Source organism: Monodelphis domestica, chromosome 8 (assembly GCF_027887165.1).
Source record: "Monodelphis domestica isolate mMonDom1 chromosome 8, mMonDom1.pri, whole genome shotgun sequence".
In the NCBI taxonomy this organism is placed as follows: domain Eukaryota; kingdom Metazoa; phylum Chordata; class Mammalia; order Didelphimorphia; family Didelphidae; genus Monodelphis; species Monodelphis domestica.
This window is the reverse complement of record NC_077234.1, coordinates 197,356,337-197,376,055: the sequence shown is the minus strand read 5'-3', so window position 1 is coordinate 197,376,055 and position 19,719 is coordinate 197,356,337. Positions and strand designations below refer to the sequence as shown.

Genomic DNA, 19,719 nt, shown 5'->3' with positions numbered 1-19,719 from the left:
AAAAAGATCTGGAGCTTTTGGAGGTTGAAAGCTCACTATTATTTGGCAAGACTTTGTGGCAACCTTGAAAAACAATATTATCTGAGGCTTCTCTAGAACAGGAAATGATAGCCTCAAGGTGCTCTGTCTTACTGCCACAGCTAAAGGGTTGTGTTCTAGGTGCCCTATTTTAGGAAAGACATATCTAAGCTGCATAGTGTCCAGAAGAACATTTGAAAGATCTTAATTTCATAATATATGAGGATCAGACTGGGGCTGTTTAGAATGAGGAAGAGAAAACTGATTGGGGACATAATTGCTTTCATCACATAGGCAGAAGGATGTCTTTCAGTTAAATTTAAAAGGTATTTAAGTGCCCTCTATGTGCCAGGCACTGTGCTAGGAATAAAAAGAGAAATTAGAATTATTCTGTTCGATCTCTGAGGGAAAAATTCAGAGCAATGAATGGATGCCATAGAGAGGAAGATTTAGGTTGGAAGGAAAAAAGTGAAAAACTAACTGATTATTGAAGCTATCCAAAAGTGGAATAGGGCAGCTGGATGGCACAGTGAATAGAGTGCCAGACCTGGCATCAGGAATTTTTCTCCAAGTTCAATTCCAGCCTTAGACATTTACTTGCTGTGTGATCCTGGGCAAATCACTTAACCCACGTGCCTCAGTTTCCTCATCTGTAAAATGAACTGGAGAAGGAAATGCATATCAGTCCAGTATATTTGTGAATAATATATAAAATGGAGTCAGGAAGAATTGTACAGACCTGAAAATGACTGAATTAAAAATTGGAATGATGTGCATTTTGACTTTCAAGTAGCTGTGTATCACATTAGACTGTAAGTTCCTTGAGGGCAGGTACTTTTTTTTTGTCTCTTTTGGTAAACACAGTGATTAGCATGGTGTCTCACACATACTAGTCACTTAACAAATGCTTATTGATTGATCATCCTCTAAGCACTCAAGGTTTTTGACTGGCTAGACAATGATATGGTTAGATTAGAAAGATTATTCTGGCTGTGTGAGCAGTGGATAGGGAGGAGACTCTAAGCCCAAAAAGAGGTTAGAAGGATGACAGCTTGAAGTTTCACATTTATACCATGCCACACTTTGTATTTTTCAGATGCCATCATGGTCACCAATGAGAACATTATGAAAAGCAGAAGACTGATCATTGTCTTAATGGGAGAATCATCAAGTTACAACTGGCTGGGAAACACATCAGAACAGCAAATAGCCATGTATAATGCTCTTGTCCACGATGGAATTAAAATCATCATGGTTGAACTAGAAAAAATTAAGAGCTATGAGCATATGCCAGAATCTATTAAATACCTCAAACAGAAATATGGTGTCATCCGATGGTCAGGGGACTTCATGGAAGAAACTCCATCTGCAAAGACAAAATTCTGGAAATGCATCAGGTACCACATGCCAGCACAGCAGCATTGGTCTTCTTCCCCAAGGGAACCCCTGGCCTTAGACTCTGTGCTTAACTATAAGAAGAAAGAGCACACAGCACTTTGAGCACTCAGGGAAGCTCTCTTTGCAAGACTGCACAGATGAATGAATGGTCTCTAGAAGGAGAAGCTACCTGTTTGCCTTACATATTTCCAAGTTGGACAAATTTTCATGGTGGTTCTTCCAGTCATGGGGTGTGTGTGTGTGTGTGTGTGTGTGTGTGTGTGTGTGTGTGTGTGTGTGTGTGTGTGTTTAGTTACTTGCCACTATGTGGTCCCCTAGAATTTTGTTTCAGTATTAAAAGTAGTTCATAGATGATAAAATCTTTGACAGTGAAGTAAAGACTAGAATGAATCAAGGGCATGGTGGTGTGAAAGAACATTAAAGGGGAGAGGTAGGAGAGGGCAGAAAACTTCCATATTTTCCTTGAAAGCCAGAACTATGCAAGACACCAACATATAAAAAATAATACTAAGAAGGGAGCATGAGGCCATTGAAGATATATCTTAAATAGTTATCTGTCTAGAAAAGAGAGTTGGCAGACCTGATCTTTAGCTTGGCCTTTGAAGGACCACAGCTTTCACCAGCCAGTTAATCAAAGAGGAAATATAGCTAGAAAATTCCTCCCACAACTAGGTTCAGTTTGTGTGTATGTGTGTGTCTTTGAACAAATGACACTTCACAGAGGAAGAATTTCATAGACATCTTTATACTGGCTTTGCTCTTGCTATATCCATCCGAATTTCCTGCTATCTGTCAGTTTCCAAAGAATAAATGAAAATTTTATATTGATGCTTTTAATTACATTAATGGTTAGAACTATTCTCTAGGATTACAGAGCCTTTAAAATGGCACTTGACCTTAGATTTCTGTAAGGATGGTGACCTAAAACAGAAAGGAAAAGAGCATTGTCTTTTAGATCTGGTCAAGATTTCACTGGGCTACATACTAGTTTTTAGAAGTGGGTCTCTAAAGAAATAAAAACACAAGCATTTCATAGAGAAAAAGGATATTTCTTATGAAAGAAATTTTAGTGAGGAGTCCCAGATAACATCGGTGGGTCAACAAGTATTCATTACAGTACAGTGGTACAGGACTTATGATAGTACCACACATAAAAAAGAGAGAGGAAAAGGTTATGATTAAATGCCTTTTTATGTTCCATTTATAATATTGGGAGGATTCGTGGGAACATAAAGAAAGCTAATTCTAAAACATTTTGGTTGTAACTTGGAATTAATAGTTCAGTCTGTGAAATAAAGGTAAGAGAAAGAAAATAATTTGAAAAAATCAAACACTAAGATTTTCAAGAACTGTTCAGTGCAAGTGGAGACCTTTAAACAGGGAGGTTTAATTATAATGGCTTCTCAGGGAGGAAAAATCTAATTTTTCATTCTTGGTAAGCTCCTTCTGCCTTTTTAAAAAAGCTCTTATTTTCTTCCTAGAATCAATACTAAGTATTGGTTCCAAGGCAGAAGAGTGGTAAAAGCTAGGCAATGGGGATTAAATGACTTGCCCATGGTCATACAGTGTGGAAGTTTCTGAGGTCACATTTGAACCCAGGACCTCTCATCTCCAGGCAAGCTTGGCTATCTTTCCACGGAGCCACTTACCTGTCTGTGCTTTATTTTTTTAATTAACAAACATCTGTTCATTTGTGTTGTTTTTTTCCTGGTTGTTTCAGAAGACTATATCCTCTCCATTCCATTTCAAATTAATGATTTTTTTTATCATACTTTTGGTTATGATGCCAAAAGCTTTCGTATAAAAAGTTCCTGCAAATGCAGCAAAGCATCGTCTTTGAGAGATGTCAAAACTGCTTTAGGACAAGATATGTTCTCTCCCTCATTCTATAGGAAGAAAAGCATTGAGCCATTTTTTTCAGCGCCAAATATTTCCTTTTTTGATAAAATATATGGTTTATATTTTCACGATAAAAATGTTTGTTCACTTGTTTGTGTAACTCAAGCAGATGTTAGATATTTTTATGTATTAAAACACCAAGTTCATGATTTTCAGCAAACCTATTGATTGCTTCCAATCCATTGTATTTGTTTTCCAATAAAGTTGTTTCAAACTTGTAACTTTAGTAAGAATTCTGATGGTTCCTGTTGCCTACAAGTCTGTTTCTTTCTTGACTCGTCTCTCTATCTTAAGTTCACACTCCCAGGCCTGAAAAAGTTTAACCAAATTGAACAGATTCTACACAAACGCTGAAAATGGAAGTCAGAAGAAATGTCTGAAAATCAATGGGATATGAATGGATTTACTTAAGTTAGATTATTCTATCTGCTGTACTACTGTGTTGTATTTTATTTTGCCAGGGGAGGGACATTTTTAGCTTCTCTGTGTCTTTGCTATGAAATAAAATCAAAATGTGAAATTTACTATGGTGACATCGTACCCATCTGGGACTGGTGCAGGGGCAAAGGACTCGATTGAGACTCAGAGGATCCAGCTTTGGATCCTGGCTTAGCCACTTATTCTCTAGGTGACTATGGACAAGGCAGGCTTTTCCTTTATAACATCTCTTGCATACTTTCCTGTCTCTCCTTTACCAGTGCAACTACCCTGGTTCAGCCCTTCAGTACTTTACACCTGAACTATTGCAATAATCTGCTGGTTGGTCTGCCTGCCACAAGTCTCTCCTCTCTCTAGTCTATTTTTCCAGTCAGATATCAAATTAATCTTTCTTAAGAGAGGACCTATGCCATTCCCCTACTCAATAAAGTCTTGGGGCTCCAGGAGCCAGTATCACTTTCAAAATCCAATATAAATCTTTGGCAGTCAAAGAAAGTCTTTTGTTACTTGGTTTCTCTTTTCCTTTCTAATCTTACATCTTAAAAAAAAACAAAACAAAACACTTATGTTTTGTCTTAGAATCAGTACTGTGTATTGGTTCCAAGGCAGAAGAGCAGTAAGGGGGGTTAAGTGACTTGCCTGGAGTCACACAGCTGGGAAGTGTCTGAGGACAGATTTGAACCCAGGACCTCTAGTCTCTAGGTCTGGCTGTCAATACAGGAAACCACTAGTCTTCTTAGATCTTACAGTCCTCCACATGTATTTTGAAATCCAGTGATACTAGCTTCTTTGCTGTTTCTCAAACAGAAAGTCCCCCACATTCATCATTCATAGAGTCTTATTATGTGCCAGGTACTGTGATAAATGCTTTACAATTTTTATCTCATTTGATTCTTGCCTATCCTGGGACCTAGGTATAATTATTATTCCTATTTTACAGCTGAAGAAATTGAAGCAAGCAGCATGACTTGTCCAGGGTCACATAGCTTGTAATATTCCAACTCTGGGTATTTTCACTGACATGCCTGGATTCTTTCTTCCCTCATCTCAGCCTCCTGGTTTCTCTGGCTCCCTTCATGTCCCAGCTGTAATATATGGCCAGAAAGGGAACACACATACACACACAGAGGAAATGAAGGGAGAGAGAGAAAGAGTTGAGAGAATGGAGAGGGGGAAGATTGACCTTCCCCTCTCTTCCCTTTGGGGGAAGGTAACCCAGTTTTGTCTCCCTGAGGGAAGGAGTATGTCTCCTCAGAGAATGGTTCTAGGAGATGGAGGTTAAGAACCAGAGGGAAGAGCTTTGGTAAAACGACACTCTGCTTCCCCTTTTGGTCTCAGTGACTTGTTGAGAGGCAGGATGGACTCTTCTGCCTCTGTGTCCCTCAGGTACACCAACTGCCACTACTCCCCCCCAAGACCTTGGGTTACTCCTCAACCCAGGAGAGATGGTTACTCCTTGGGTCTGGTTGTTTGACACCCTCGGATCCTGAGCTAACCCTCCTTGTTGGGGAGAGGTATGGTTTTCTCCAAATCTTCAGCCCTCTTTCTTAGTCTCAGAAACTAGTCAGACCTGATTCTAAGTAATAGGCACTTTATTTGGGTTCACACAGGGAATGGAGAGGTAAGGTAAGTGGGTGAGCAGGAAGCCCAAGGACTTGTCCCCTCTGGCAGACTTACCCCCCCAAGATCTCGGGGTTCAGGGCTCAGACCCCTCTTCCAGCCAGCTGCTGGTTTGGTCCCTACTCCTGAGCTAACTAGCTGAGTACTGGAGTTCAGGAACAAGTTAGTGAGAGAGATGGATAATAGAGATTCTTGAAAAGGGGGGTCTCAGAGGATGGCTTTTCCAAGTCCTGGTCCACAATATCCATTGATGACTCTGAGCTGTTGGTGACAGCTGATTGAGAGATATTCAGGGGTTCACAGGGAATCAGTGATCTCCAGAGAGACCCAAGCTTCCTCCTAGCCAGAGAGAGCTGTCTCTACCCTGGCTCCTAGCTGGGAGAAGTGAGAAGATCAGTTGGAGTTCCTAAGCTTCAGATTCTCTGACTGGAGTCTTGGGTTTTTTCTTCTTACACCTCCCCCATTCTCTCTCTGGATCTGATTTCTGCCTTGCACAAATTGGATTTAATTCCTCTCTTACACAGCTAAAATCTCAACTTCTACAGGAAGCCTTTTCTGATCCCTCTTAATTCTAGAGTCTTTCCTCTATTTATTTTTTCATATTTATCCTGTATATAGCTTGTCTATTCATATATACTGAATTCCCCATTAGATCGTGAATTCCTTGAGAGAGAGACTCTATTTTTACCTCACTCCAGCACTTAGGATAATGCATTGGCCTGGCACATAAAAGGAACTTAATTCATTTTTATTGCCTCACAGCTTCAGTTTTTTTATCTGTCAAATGACTGAGTTCAACTAGACACGTTTCAAAAGCCCTTTCAGATATGAATCTATGATCACAGAAACTCAAATTTACTCACCAACAAGCCAAAAACCTCAAAGATTTCTAAGGAGTGAAAGAAAATGCAGCATCATAAATTTAGAGCTGAAAAACACCTTCTGATTCCCTCTAAGCAATCCAAGTTCACTCATTTGAAAGATGAGGAAACCGAGACCCAGATATGCTTAGTGATCTCATTCCAATTCACAGACCTGAGTTTTGACCTCAGTCATTTGGATCCAAATAAAATATCCTTTCTACAACAAGATGTCTCAGATAGCCTGCTTACTATGACCGACTGCTATTAAAAAAAAAACAAAACAACAACTTGGGTAACATATTCCAAATCTGAAAAAGATGAGAAGTAGCAAATGGGAAACAGAGAGAAGAGAAGTTGTTTTTGGTAAGCATAATGATAGCTGTGAGAAAGGAGAATTGACATCCAGAAAAAGGGAAACAGAAAACAATGAAACAAGATAAAAGAACTTGGGATTCTCTACATCAATTTGGGGTAATTTATTACAGAATTCTAGTGTAGCACAGAATGTCATAATGTTAATTCCTATCATCAAAAAAGACAGGAAACCTTAATTAAAGGACTATTAGGTGCTAGGCCCTGTGGTAGGTGCAGGGAATATAAATATTAAAGTGCCAACAGTCCTATCCTTAAGGAGCATGAAATGTAGTGGAAAGAAACAGTTTTGTGCAATAGACTCTTAAGAATTAAGACAAGGGGACTTCTGGGAGTAGAACCAAGATGACAGAGTAGAGAAAGCCCTCAGCTAAGCTCTCCCAACATTTCTCTTTAAACAATTTTATTTTTTTTTAATTTTTATTTAGAATATTTTTCCATGGTTACATGATTCATGATTCCCCTCCACTCTTTCCTCTCCACTCCCAAAGCCAACAAGCAGTTCCACTGAGTTATGCATGCATTATTGTTCAAAACCTATTTCCATGTTATTCATATTTGCAGAAGAACGATTCTTTAACATCAAAACCCTAATCACATCCCTATCATACTACATGGTCGATCATATATTTTTCTAATGCATTGCTGGTTCCACAGTTCTTTCTCTGATTGTGGATAGAGTTCTTTCTCCTAAGTTCCACTGGATTGTTCTGGATCATTGCATTGCTACTGGTAGAAAAGTCCATTAAATTCAATTGTGCGATAATGTGCCAGTCTCTGTGTACAATGTTCTCCTGGTTCTGCATCAATTCCTGGAGGTCATTCCAGTTCACATGGAATTCCTCTAATTCATTATTCCTTTCAGCACAATAGTATTTCTTCACCAACATATACCACACTTTGTTCAGCCATTCCCCAATTGAAGGGCATCCCCTCGTCTTCCAATTTTTGGCCACCACAAAGAGTGCAACTATGAATATTCTCACACAAGTCTTTTTCCTTATTATCTCTTTGGGGTACAAACCCAGCAGTGCTATGGTTGGATCAAAGGACAGACATTCCTTTAAAGCCCTTTGTGCACAGTTCTAAATTGCCCTCCAGAATGGTTGGATCAATTCACAACTTCCAACTCCACCCTCTAAACAATTTTAAAGTAATGCCTGAAATCAAATTCTAAAATGGCAGTCAACAAAAGGTCAGAGTGTGAAATTTTTCCACACCCAGTAAACTTAGGAGATCATAGAGAAATCTTTGCCACAGGGATGGGGTCTCACCTGAAGCCCAAATGGAAGGAATATCAGTAATGGCACCAGGTGGTAGTGACAGAAGTAGCAGCAGCTTTAAGATCTCTCAATCCTGAGATGGTGAACAGTCAGAAAGAGATATAGGGGACTCCTATGCTAGCACTTGATGAAGTACCAGAAGCTATTTGATAATTCCATTTCCAATTCCCAAGTCTGGGTCACAATTCAAGGGCATTTTTAGAAAAGAGAAACAGGGACCCTAAACAGCTGAATTGATTAAAATCCTCAGGGATCAAAGACACTTCCAGGGTAAGGATAAGAACAGTGGCCAGGAAAGCAATGCTCACACCTTTCCCCAGATCACATCACCTTGGAAATACCAAAAAACTTTCAACCCCTCAGAATCAGTTCTGAAAACAGTTGTATGAAAAAGGAACTTTTTTGGAAAGTTGAAAAATGGAACTTGATTGAGACAGTGTCTTTTCTACTCCATTCCATGCTGTGAACAGACCCCAACATTATTATAAAATTAAAAATAAAAAAAAAAGGATAGGAAAAATGAGCAAACAAAAAAGAACCTGACCACAAAAATCTATTATGAAGACAGGGAAGTTCAAGATACAAATTCAGAAGAAAATGACTCAAGCAGCAAAAAGCAAAGTCCCAAAGGAAAAAAAAATAAAGCGAATTGGACACAAGCCCAACAAGAATTTCTGAAAGAACTAAAAATCATTAAAAAAAAAAAACAGCATTAGAGGAAAAATTAGCAAAAGTAAAGGAAGGAAAATTAAGAAAAGATAATTAACATCAATGTAAAAGAAGCACAAAATATACAGAAGAAAATAACTATTTAAAAATCAGAATTTACCAAATGGCCAATTATTTGGCCCAATTCAATGATCTATTCTTTTTCTCATTTATTGATGAAGAGATATAAATTTTCCCATAACTGCTACTTTGAAAGCATTCCATAAAGTTTGAATGTTGTCTCATTGTCATTCTCTTTAGTGAAATTATTGCACTAAAATGCATTTAGTATCTAGAACAAGGAGATATTTTATTATCCCATTTTATTTTGGTCAGATTACTTCTGGAGATTATTCCTGGTGCCGTATTTATTTATTTTTCTTTTTGAAAAATTTATTTAATTAGTTAATTTAGAACATTTTTCCTTTGTTACAAGAATCATATTCTTTCCCTTCCCCCACCCCCCACCTCTTCCCATAGTTGACTTGCAAATCCACTGGGTTTTACATGTGTCCTTGATCAAAACCTATTTCCATGTTGCTAATGTTTGCACTAAGGTGATCAGTTAGAGTCTACATCCCCAATCATATCCCCATCGACCCATGTAATCAAGCAATGGTGCCATATTTAAAAGGGGACATTGGTAAGCTAAAGTATGTCCAGAGGAGATTGACCAGAATGGTGAATGGAATCTTTAAACCCCTGCTATACAAAGAGTAATAAAAGCAACTATTGATGAGGATCTCAGATTAGGCATTTTCTTTTTTACTTCAAAGCAAAATAGAACCTTTTGGATGAAAGTTCCAAGGAGGCTGATTTTGGCTCTTTAGAAAAAAAAAACCTTTCTAAAATTTTTTGGAAAAAAACATTAATGGATTGGTTTGTAATCCTAATAATAGCACTTCAGGTTTTACAAAGCACCTTCCAAATATTACACATTTTATCCTCACTACAATGCTGGCAGGTAAGCATGTACTTTACTTATGAAGAAACTGGGGCATACAGTGATTAATTACTTGTTCAAGGTCACACAGCTGGGAAGTGGCTGAGCTTTGAATTAAACTGAGGTTTATTAAACTGACTCCATTGCCAATGCTCTTACTCATTGTGTCACCTAATTGCCTCAAAGAGTTATAAAGGAATTCTCTCTTTCAGTGAAAGTATTCAAGCTGAGACTTAGAGAAGATGTCTGTATTGGTTAGGAAGCTAAACTATGCATCATCTCAAGGTAGAGTCTCTCTAAGATTGTATTCTCTATAGGATAAAATTCTTTAATCCCAGATAGCAGTTTGAATGAGAATACTTTTTGTTTACTAAAATCTGCTTACCTTATTACATGTGGAGTATGTTTTCACTGACAAAAGAAAGGCCCTTTAAAATAAACAAGGCAAACTTGTTCATCTTGTGCCATACATTTAATAACCCAACTCATTTAGTGCTAAAATGAATAGTTGTTAGACCAGTTATCAAACCTGTTAAACCTGTGTAGTATTAAAGGATTCAGCTGATATTGGAAGGACTAGCACTTAGTTCCTGAGAATGTTGATTTTCCTAGTTAGTGAAAATTGATTGAACTTTTTTTATAGAATCATATGGCTGGAAAAAATCCAAAGAAATCAATCCCTCTGATCCTGGAAAAAACAATATACAAAGATCTCCTAAAAGTTTATTTTTTCCTATTTTCAAATAGTTTCTGAGAGTAAGAATCATCCATAGTTTTGCTCTCACAGAACTTGATTTACTTTTTCTTTCTAGCTTTAATTTAATTCAGATTTTTTTTTGTTTTAACTTTATTATCATGTGAAACACACCTCCTTATTGGTCATTGTAAGAGCACACTCATACAAAACCAAAACCCTAAAATAAAACTGCAAATACACTGATGTGAAAAACAATATGCTTTGATGTGCATCCATCTGACTCCAAAGGTTCTTTTTCTAGAAGTGGATCATATTCCCTAATGTAAGTCCTTCAGAATTGTCCCAGATCTTTGCACTGCTGAGAGTAGCCAAGTTTTCACAGTTGATCATTGTACAATATTGCTGTTCCTGAGGACAGGGTTCTACTGCTTCAGTTTGTCACTCTAGAATACTTTCACCTTCTCTCTCCAAATTGATATTTCTTTCATTTTCTTGTTTTCAAGTGTTAAGATAGTAATAAATTGGTTTAAGGTTAATAAAATGCTTTACAATGTTATCTCATTTAATCCTCACCATAACCCTGTTTGGCAGGCACTATGATTTTCTACATTTTACAAATGAAAGAACCGAGGCTGAGATGCTAAATGATTTTCCCAGATATACACTAGGAGGCAGCTAGGTGGTTCAGTGAAAAGAGCATTTGACCTGGAGTCAGAGAGACTTGTGTTCAAATATGACCTTAGATACTTACTAGCTTTTACTAGTGGGCAAATTACTTAACCTTGTTTGCTTTAGTTTCCTCATCTATAAATGAGCTGGACCAGGAAATGGCAAACCACTCTCTTTGCCAAGATAACAGTTTAGTTTACAGGGTTGCAAAGAGTCAGAAATAACTGAACAACAATAAAAAATATACCTAAGATAGGGTTCGAACTCAGGTCTACCTCATATCAAGTCATTCTATGAAGCTGTGCCACTCAGTTGCTACTTGTGTCCCTAGTGCTTGGCATATAGTAGGCACTTAGTAAATGCTTTTTAACATGTTGAAATCAAAGAAACAAGCAAAAAAATTCGCTGTGTGTCCACTTTCCAGTTTCCCTGAGTACTAATTCTTTTTTTTTTCAAATGCTTAAACAAACATTTCCATCATATTGTTGTAATCGATGAATATTTGTTTTTATTCTGTTGGTTTTGCTTTGTATACATTCCTAAGGGTTTTCTTCCTATATCTCCTTTGATATCTATATTTGTAAGGTGTTATAATATTCCATTGCATTATTAAATCATACTTCATTCATCAGTTTTCCAATTGTTGGAACCTATCAGATAACAGTGACAAATCTCTGATATTATAGTTGAGGAAACTGATGCCAAAGGAAGTTGAGTTACTTGCCCAAACCTCCTCTTCCCCACAATTCCACTCCTTAGGGTAAGTTGAGGATTATGTGTGAGGAAGACTGTATACAATTTCAGACTTTTTCAATATTTTGATTAGTTTTGCCTGACATTTGTTCCTCATTTATATTCTTTGTTATAAGGAGTAATGCTCTGAGAGGGGGAAATATTAGGGTGCATTGGAAAATGCAGACATTGTTAAAAAAGGTATCAATAAGATTGTTTTTAAATGCATAGATTCTAAGTAGATAATAATAGCACAAACTATGCTCAGATAGAATAATGAAGAGAAAGATGAGGGGAAAGAGGAAAGTGATGGGAAGATTCCAAATCAATTAGTAGGGAACATTTTGTCCTTCAAGATCCCCAGGCTCTAAGGAGCACAAGTAAAAACAAATCAATGATTGCATATTATTGTTGATGAAATCATATGTGCTTATGTAAGTCAAATAGTAAATATTGCATGTTGCCACAGCTTCTAAAAATGTAGTCAAGCTGATGTCTGTATTCATGAGAAGGGCATGGGGATTGGCCTATTTCTGCCAGTAGTTTCTATGCATTCTCCCTTCCTTTCCTCCTGTACCATTTATGTTTAAATAAGTGTCTCTGAGAACCAACCCAAGCAGGTGGTCGAAAAGATTTGATATCATTGTTCCTTTTCTCTCCCCTTTCTCTTCCCTTCTTCCTGGGTCTACTAGAGTGCTACTGTGGTCCCTATTTGGGTTCAATAATTATTGTATAAACTTTTCTTTGGGTTCTGCTTACTTCCCTCTGCATCTGTTCAAACTTCCCAGAATCCTCTGGAATCTTCTCATTCAACAAGAATATGGCTCAATAATCACAAGCCCCAATGAGTTTCACTGGAGACCTTACAGAGCTTCATATACAACTTCAATCTCTTCCCTGAGCTCAGTCCTCTCTTACCAGTTACCTATTGAATATTACAAACTGGGGGTTTCAATTTGCATTAGCTGAGAAAAAGCTGCATCAGAGAGGCTATGAAAGCAGAAGTCACTCACTTAGTAGACTTAAAAGGAGTGGCTTTACCCTCTTCTTTCCCCTCTCTGGAAAATGCAACATTTGGGTCTCTTTTGGGACTTTTAATGAGACTCAGGGAAAGGCTAGGAGAGGGACCAAGCCCCTTTTCCCTCTTAGGCAAAATGGCATACTGCTGGCACAGGGAAGCTAGACTACAAATTCATATCTGCAAGCTTAAGCCTGGGCTTCCGGATGCCTTTTAATGCTTGTTTCTTCTCAGTGTTGTTAACATTCATCCCTACAGTTTTCTTTTTGGAAGAGAAGATAACCACCAACAGAAGAAGAGCCTAAACCATGACCTGAAACATGAGAAGACGTGGATCTTAAGCACTTCGTTGGGCAGGGCATTACTGAAATCAAAATGGCTACATGACAATTCCCCTCGAAATATTGCATGATTTGTGGTTCTAAATATCATTCTTCTTATAGCCTATAATAGTAGTTATGTTACTGCTTTTTGTTTAAGGTTGTTTCCCCCTTCCCCCTGGTCCATGCACGCTTGTCAAACTTCTGTGATTACAAGTTCTTTTGGGCATAGGATATAATAGCTGCCCTATATAACCAATCCACATTGTACACAAACTGCCTTTTTATTCAAGTCATTTGGGAAGACCCTAGACATAGGCCCACACTAAACTTTAGGTCATTTTCTCTGGACCTTGAAATGAGGGCAGGGGCATATGATAGCCAGATTGAACCAACCTGAGAGAGCCAATTGTCAAAAAGTCATTGGAACATTTACAGCTCCAAAGTCATCAAACTCTATAAATTAGAGATTGAGTTATTCTTTTGTTAATTTATGGACTTAAGAAGTGATGGATGTAGATTAAACTTTAAATGTATATTGCATACTTTTCCTTTTCTTTCAAAGAGGTAGTTTTTATTTTATATTTTATAAATAGTTTAACACTATTTACCAGCATACTCTAGATAGGGGTTTAAAAAGGACTAAAGAAAAAAAAAAGAGCCAAACATTCTGTCTTTTAGGGTTGGACTAAGACTGAGTCCACACACAATGTGTGGATCCAGAACAGTGGAGTCCTTTAGAGGGAGAGCACAAGTTCCCCCTTGATCAGAGGAACAGGAAGACAGGGAGTGAGGAGGAAAGGAAAAAAAAGAGAATAGAGGAAGAATGTTTTAAGTATGTGCCACTCACTATGTTAAGTTCATTATACATACCTCATTTAAGGCTCATGACAACCCTAGGAGACAGAGACAATTATTATATCCATTTTATAGTTGAGGAAACTGAGGTAGCCAGAGGTTAATTGTCTTGACCGTGGTCATGCAGTCGAAACTGGATTTGATTTAGGACTTTACCTGACTCCAGGTCCAGCAGTGTCTGTACCACCTAGTTGCTTCTGGATTTCATCATAATTGCTTATCCTTATATACATTTTTCTCCATAGAATGTAAATTCCTTCAGATTAAGGACTGTTTTTTTTTCCATTTATACAGGACCTAGCCCAATGACTGGCTTAAAAAATGCTTGTTAGGTTGAATCAAATTAAAATTGTGTTTTCTCACCTTTTTAAAAGTCTAATCTGGTCTAAAATTAGAACTCCATAGGATCAATTCATATAGCCTAAGACCTATATATTATCCTGGGTGGAAAGAGATTTGAAGGTTCATATTATATTGCCCATAGGCACAGTTATGCTAGCTAGGTACATAAAAGACTGTAGAAGATTGTTGAAGAGTATTGATGAGACAGTAGTGAGCTATATGTTGTCCTTAATTTTTAAGAATAGTGACATGACTAGCAAAGTGATGCAGCGGATAGAGCATTGGGTTTGGAGACGGGAAGATTCATCTTCCCAATTTAAAGTTTGGCCTCTGTTACTAGCTGTGTGATACCAAAGAAGTCACTTAACCCTTTTTGCCTCAGTTTCCTCATCTGCAAAATGAACTGGAGAGGGGAATGATAAACAACTCCAGAATCTTCACTAAGAAAACCCAAAATGGAGCCATGAAGAACTGGACACAACTAAAAAACCTGAACAACAACAAAAAATGATCATGATGTTATAAGAGTTAATTGTTTGAGAGAAAAATACATTAGGGGCTACACATTTTTCTCTTCCCAGTGTACTATAATTTTCAATGGGCTAGTGCTTGACTTTCTCCCATATATCCTGCTTTCTTGGAAGTATTCATGTTCTAACACTGGAAGATAAGAGGGACAGACATCTATTTATTGAGAAATATTGCTAAACAAATCATGGTGTATATAATGCCAATATAATCACAAAAAGAAGGGATTTCCAGAAACAATGGAAGATTTGTATCAAGTGATATAGAGTAAAATAAACAGAGCCAGAAAAACAAAATAGAAAATGACTACAAGAATGTTAGTGAAAAGAACACTAAAAGGAATCTAAACTCCAAGTGATTGTAATAATTATTTGAACCCGGAGAAGAAATGAAATATGCTTCCCTCCTCTATGTAATTAGAGGACAATAGGGGCAGAATGTGGAGTACCTTATCAGCTGAGATCACTGCATAAATTGTTTTTGCATCATTATTTCTCTTTTTTACAAAGGAAGACATGATCTATTGAAAGGAAGTGGCATCCTGAAAAGATTGTGACAGAAAAACAAGACATCAATAAAATACTTTTTTCTGTTGCTCAGGCATGTCCAACTCGTTGTGACTCCATTTAGGGTTATCTTGGCCAAAGATATTGGAGTGGTTTGCCATTTTCTTCTTCAGCTTATTTTGTAGAGAATGAAGCTGAGGCAAACAGGATTAAGTTACTTGCCTTGGAAGAGAACTATAAAATTGTTGTTGAAAAAATGAAAAATATAAATAGATGTTTTATTTTACATTCATCCTTCTGAGATATCCTTAGTTAACTATGTTATATATTATTGTTGTTGAGATAGTTCAGTCTTGTTTGACTCTTCATGACTCCATTTGGGATTTTCTTGGCAAAGATACTACAGTGGTTTGTCATTTCATTCTCAGCTCATTTTACGGATAAAGAAACTGAGGCAAACAATGTAGTCAAGAGAAATGACCAAAAGCAGAGGAAAATATGAGATTTAAAGAAGATGGACCCAGGAGAGGCAGATGGAAAATTTGGGAAGCTGGCAGGGGAAGGGAGAATTGAGAATTCCATGGAAGATTCAAAAAGCTATAACTGTTGGCCAGAGCAGAGTCTGGTCACTCACTCTCTTACCACAGACTCTGGCAAGAGCTAGGGAGGATAATTGCTTTTCTAATACCCTTTCTACCTGGCTGTGCTGAAGAAAAGTGTTTCTGCCTTGTACTGAAGATCACCCTGGATCAACATTTCCCTGAGGAGAAATATATTTTCCTTGAAAGACAATTTGATCCCACAATCTAAAAGTAGCCATTAGGGAATAGTCAGCAGGGTATCCTTGGTCCCTCTGCCCTCTACCTCTCTCTCTCCCTATCTTTCTTTTCTAAGAAACAAATTAGCCATTTTAGTTTACAGAAGACTGTCTCTAAGTTTTGTAATAGGAGGGAGGATTTTAAAATCAAAGAAGAAAGTTGGAAGGGGTTTACTCACCTTCCAGTCAGGTCAAGACTCCATTAAAGTTGTCCAGACTAGTAGAGGAAGAAGGAAGTTGCTACCTAGAAATCAGTCCCCAACAGCAACTGGTTTACTGGTCATAGCATGTTAAAGCCCCTCAGTCTCTCCCACTATTACAACAGGGTTAAGAGACTTGCCTAGGGTCACACAACTAGAAAGTACCTGAGGTCACAGATGTAAGCTAGAGCATTAGGCAAAAGGATCGGATTGAAGTCAAGACAAGTCAGAGCAGATTCAATGAATGACTTTTAGCTTTACTGAAATATACAAACCAAACCTCCACTCCAGCCAGTATTCCCCCTTGATTGACACTCAGTCCCCAGATGAAGCCATATTGGCAGTTCAAGAACCACTTCTAAATTTCAGCTCCTCTGTCATCTCTCCCATATTTTGGATTTTTCTTTCTTCCATCTTCTTACAAAACTTACATATCCTCTTTCCTATTTTCAGGAAAGTTTTAGTTGGAGACACATGATTAGACAAATATATTCTGCTAATTTGTGAAATGGATAATAGTGAAGTAATTGGGTTACTTGTCCCAAGGCAATCCAATTGTCTCTTTTTAAAAATATATATTTATTGTGGGGGTAGGGGGTAGAGCCAAGTTGGCAGCTTAGTAGAAGCAAAAGCTGGAATGGCTCCTAGAATCCTCTCAAACCAACCTTAAAATAGTACCTCAAAACAAACAGGGTCACAGAACCAACAAGGAGACAGAGTGAGGTGACTCTCAAGGGAAACAACTTGAAAGGTAAGCAAAGGGAGCCTATTTTCATGGGAATTAGAAGTAAAACTGCAAATGCAGCTTGTTTAGGTTCTGAACCTTGGCGCAAGTCAAATTTGAGACCCCAGGACCATGCCTAACACAAAGGCAGAGCAACCCACACCCATCTTTTGAAGTCCCAAACCCTGGCACCAACCCACAGGGGGCTCCCAAAGTTTATAGAGCATGTCCTTTTCAAATCTGTGGTGAAGCCCCTAGCCAGAGGGTAACATACATTACAGTGATTCAAATCCTGCAATTGGCAGTTTACAGAACTCTCAGGCTACAGGCAAAAAAAAAAAGGCCAAGAAAATGAGCAAACAGCAAAAAACAAAACAAAATAAAACCAAAAACCAAAAAAAACCTAATCATGGAAAATTTCTATGGAGACAAAGAAGGGTAAGGCACAGATTCAGTAGGAGACAGTGAGATCAAAGCAGTTACATGTAAAACTTCAAAGAAAAATGGGAATTGGTCTTAGGCAATACAATAGTTCAGAAAGGGAATTAAAAATCAAATGAGATATGTAAAAGGAATGGGGAAAAATGAAAGCAATGAAAAAAATAACAGCTTAAGAAGCAAAATTGGTTAAGTGGAAAAAGAGTACAAATCCAATAAAGAAAAGAGTAATTACAAAAACAGAATTTACCTACTAGAAAAAGAGATAAAAAGATCTAATGAAGAAAATAATTCCATGAAAAGAAGAATTAACCAAATATGAAAAGAATCAAAAAGTCATGGAAGGAAATCATTCTTTAAAAATTAGAATTGGCCAAATTGAAGCAAATGACTTCATGAAACATCAAGAAACATTAAAATCAAATCAAAAGGGTGAAAAAAGAGAAGGAAATATGAAATAACTGGGAAAATATATCCAGAAGAGTAAATCTAAGAATTGTTGGACTCCCTGAAAGTCATGATTAAAAAAAAAAACCCTAGACATCATATTTCAAGTAATGATCAAAGGAAACTGCCCTGATAGCCTTGAACAAGAGGGTAAAATAGAAATTAAAAGAATTCACAGATCGCCTCCTGAAATAAATTCTCAAATACTAACTACCAGGAATATTACAGTCAAATTCAAGAACTCTCAGGTCAAGGAGAAAATACTGCAAGCCATCAGAAAGAAATAATTCAAATATCATAGAACACCATGCAGGATTATACACTTTCTGGAAGTTTCTAAATTGAAGGATCTGAAGGCAAGGGAACTGGGTTTACAATCAAGAATTACCGACCCATAAAAACTGAATACATTCTTTCAGGGGGGAAATGGTCGTTTAATAAAATAGAAGATTTCCAAGCACTCCTGAAGAAAAGATAAGACCTAAATATAAAATTTGAGGTCCAAATACAAAATTCAAAAGAAGCATAAAAAAGGAAATAAAAAAATAGGAAAAAAATAAGGGACTCAATAAGATCAAATTGTTTATTTTCCTACATGGAAAGATATTTGTAACTCTTAAAATGTTTATCTTTATCTAAGTAGATAGAAGAAATATACATAGGCAGAGGAGGTGGTAGTAAGCTGTTTAGGATGATATGCAAAAAAACAAGGGTTGAAAAAGAGGATTGTACTGAGACAAAAGGGAAGAGAGAGGTAAAGTAAGGATAAATTATATTATATAAAGAGACTTAAGGGAAAAACAACTATTACAGAATAAGAGAGGATGAGGGTGGTAATGTGCAGTTCTTGAACCTTATTCTCATTGGAATTGGCTCAGAGAGGGAATAACAGCAAGACTCATTGGAGTATAGAATCCTTTCTTATCCTGTAGAGAAGTAGAATGAGAATAAGAAAGGGAGTGATGAGGAGAGGAGTAATATAAGGGAGGTGGAAATTGTGGGGTTGACAAAAAGACCTCATAGAGAAGTAGAAGGGTAATAAAAAGACTGGTGGTGGGAAGGGGAGTAATATAAGAGCAGAGTAATGGGGGAGTGATTAAAAGCAAAAAAAAAAAGGAACAGAGTAAAAGGAGAAAGTGCAGGATTAAAAGGGGAAAACAAGACAAATGGAAATACATGGATGATAATCATAACTGTGACTGTGAATGGAATGAACTCACCCATAAAATGGAAGTGGTTAGCTGAGTGGATTAAAAACCAGAATCTTGCCATATGTTGTTTACAAGAAACACATTTGAGGCAGGTAGACACAAAAAGAGTAAAGATAAGGTGATGGAACAGAATCTATTGGGCTTCAACTGAAATTTTAAAAAAGGGGGACTAGTGATAATGATCTCAGACAAAAATAAAGCAAAAATAGATCTGATTAAAAGAGCTAAAGTAGGTATTTACATCTTAATAAAAGATAATATAGAAAATGAAGTAATATCAGTACTTAACATATAAACCAAATGGTATAGCCTGTATTTGGAGGTTATAAGTATGATATTAGAAAATAGGTCTTGTTATATTAGTTAAGAGATAAGAAGTAGAGAAGCTGGCTTGAGAAAGAATTGGAGTTCAAAGCAGATCTAAGACAGAATATCAGTTTCAAATGTTGACAGTTTAACGATTTTTCTGTGACAGTTACATATCCTGGGTGTGGCAGTTACTTGGAGGAAGAGGGGAGTTACTCTCTGGGAGGTAGTGAGGAGTTACTCTCTCTTTCTCTCTCTCCCCCCCCAGAGTTCTAACTTGGTTCTTACTGATACTCAGCCAGCTAGCCTTTGTTATTTTTATAACTTGGAGGCAAAGCTAAGGATTATAAGGATAATAGTGTTA

The 19,719-nt window shown here is 37.3% G+C and overlaps 1 protein-coding gene across 1 annotated transcript in view; it reads left to right on the top strand.

The window, feature by feature from the left end:
• IL1R1 (interleukin 1 receptor type 1) overlaps positions 1 to 3,536 on the top strand; it is a 34,958-nt gene extending 31,422 nt beyond the window's left edge. Inside the window, exon 12 of the mRNA XM_007501161.3 lies at positions 1,115 to 3,536. Within this exon, the coding sequence (XP_007501223.1) occupies positions 1,115 to 1,518 (404 nt within the window). The 3' untranslated portion in view covers positions 1,519 to 3,536. The remainder of the gene's footprint in view (positions 1 to 1,114) is intronic.
• The last annotated feature ends 16,183 nt before the right edge of the window (positions 3,537 to 19,719 follow it).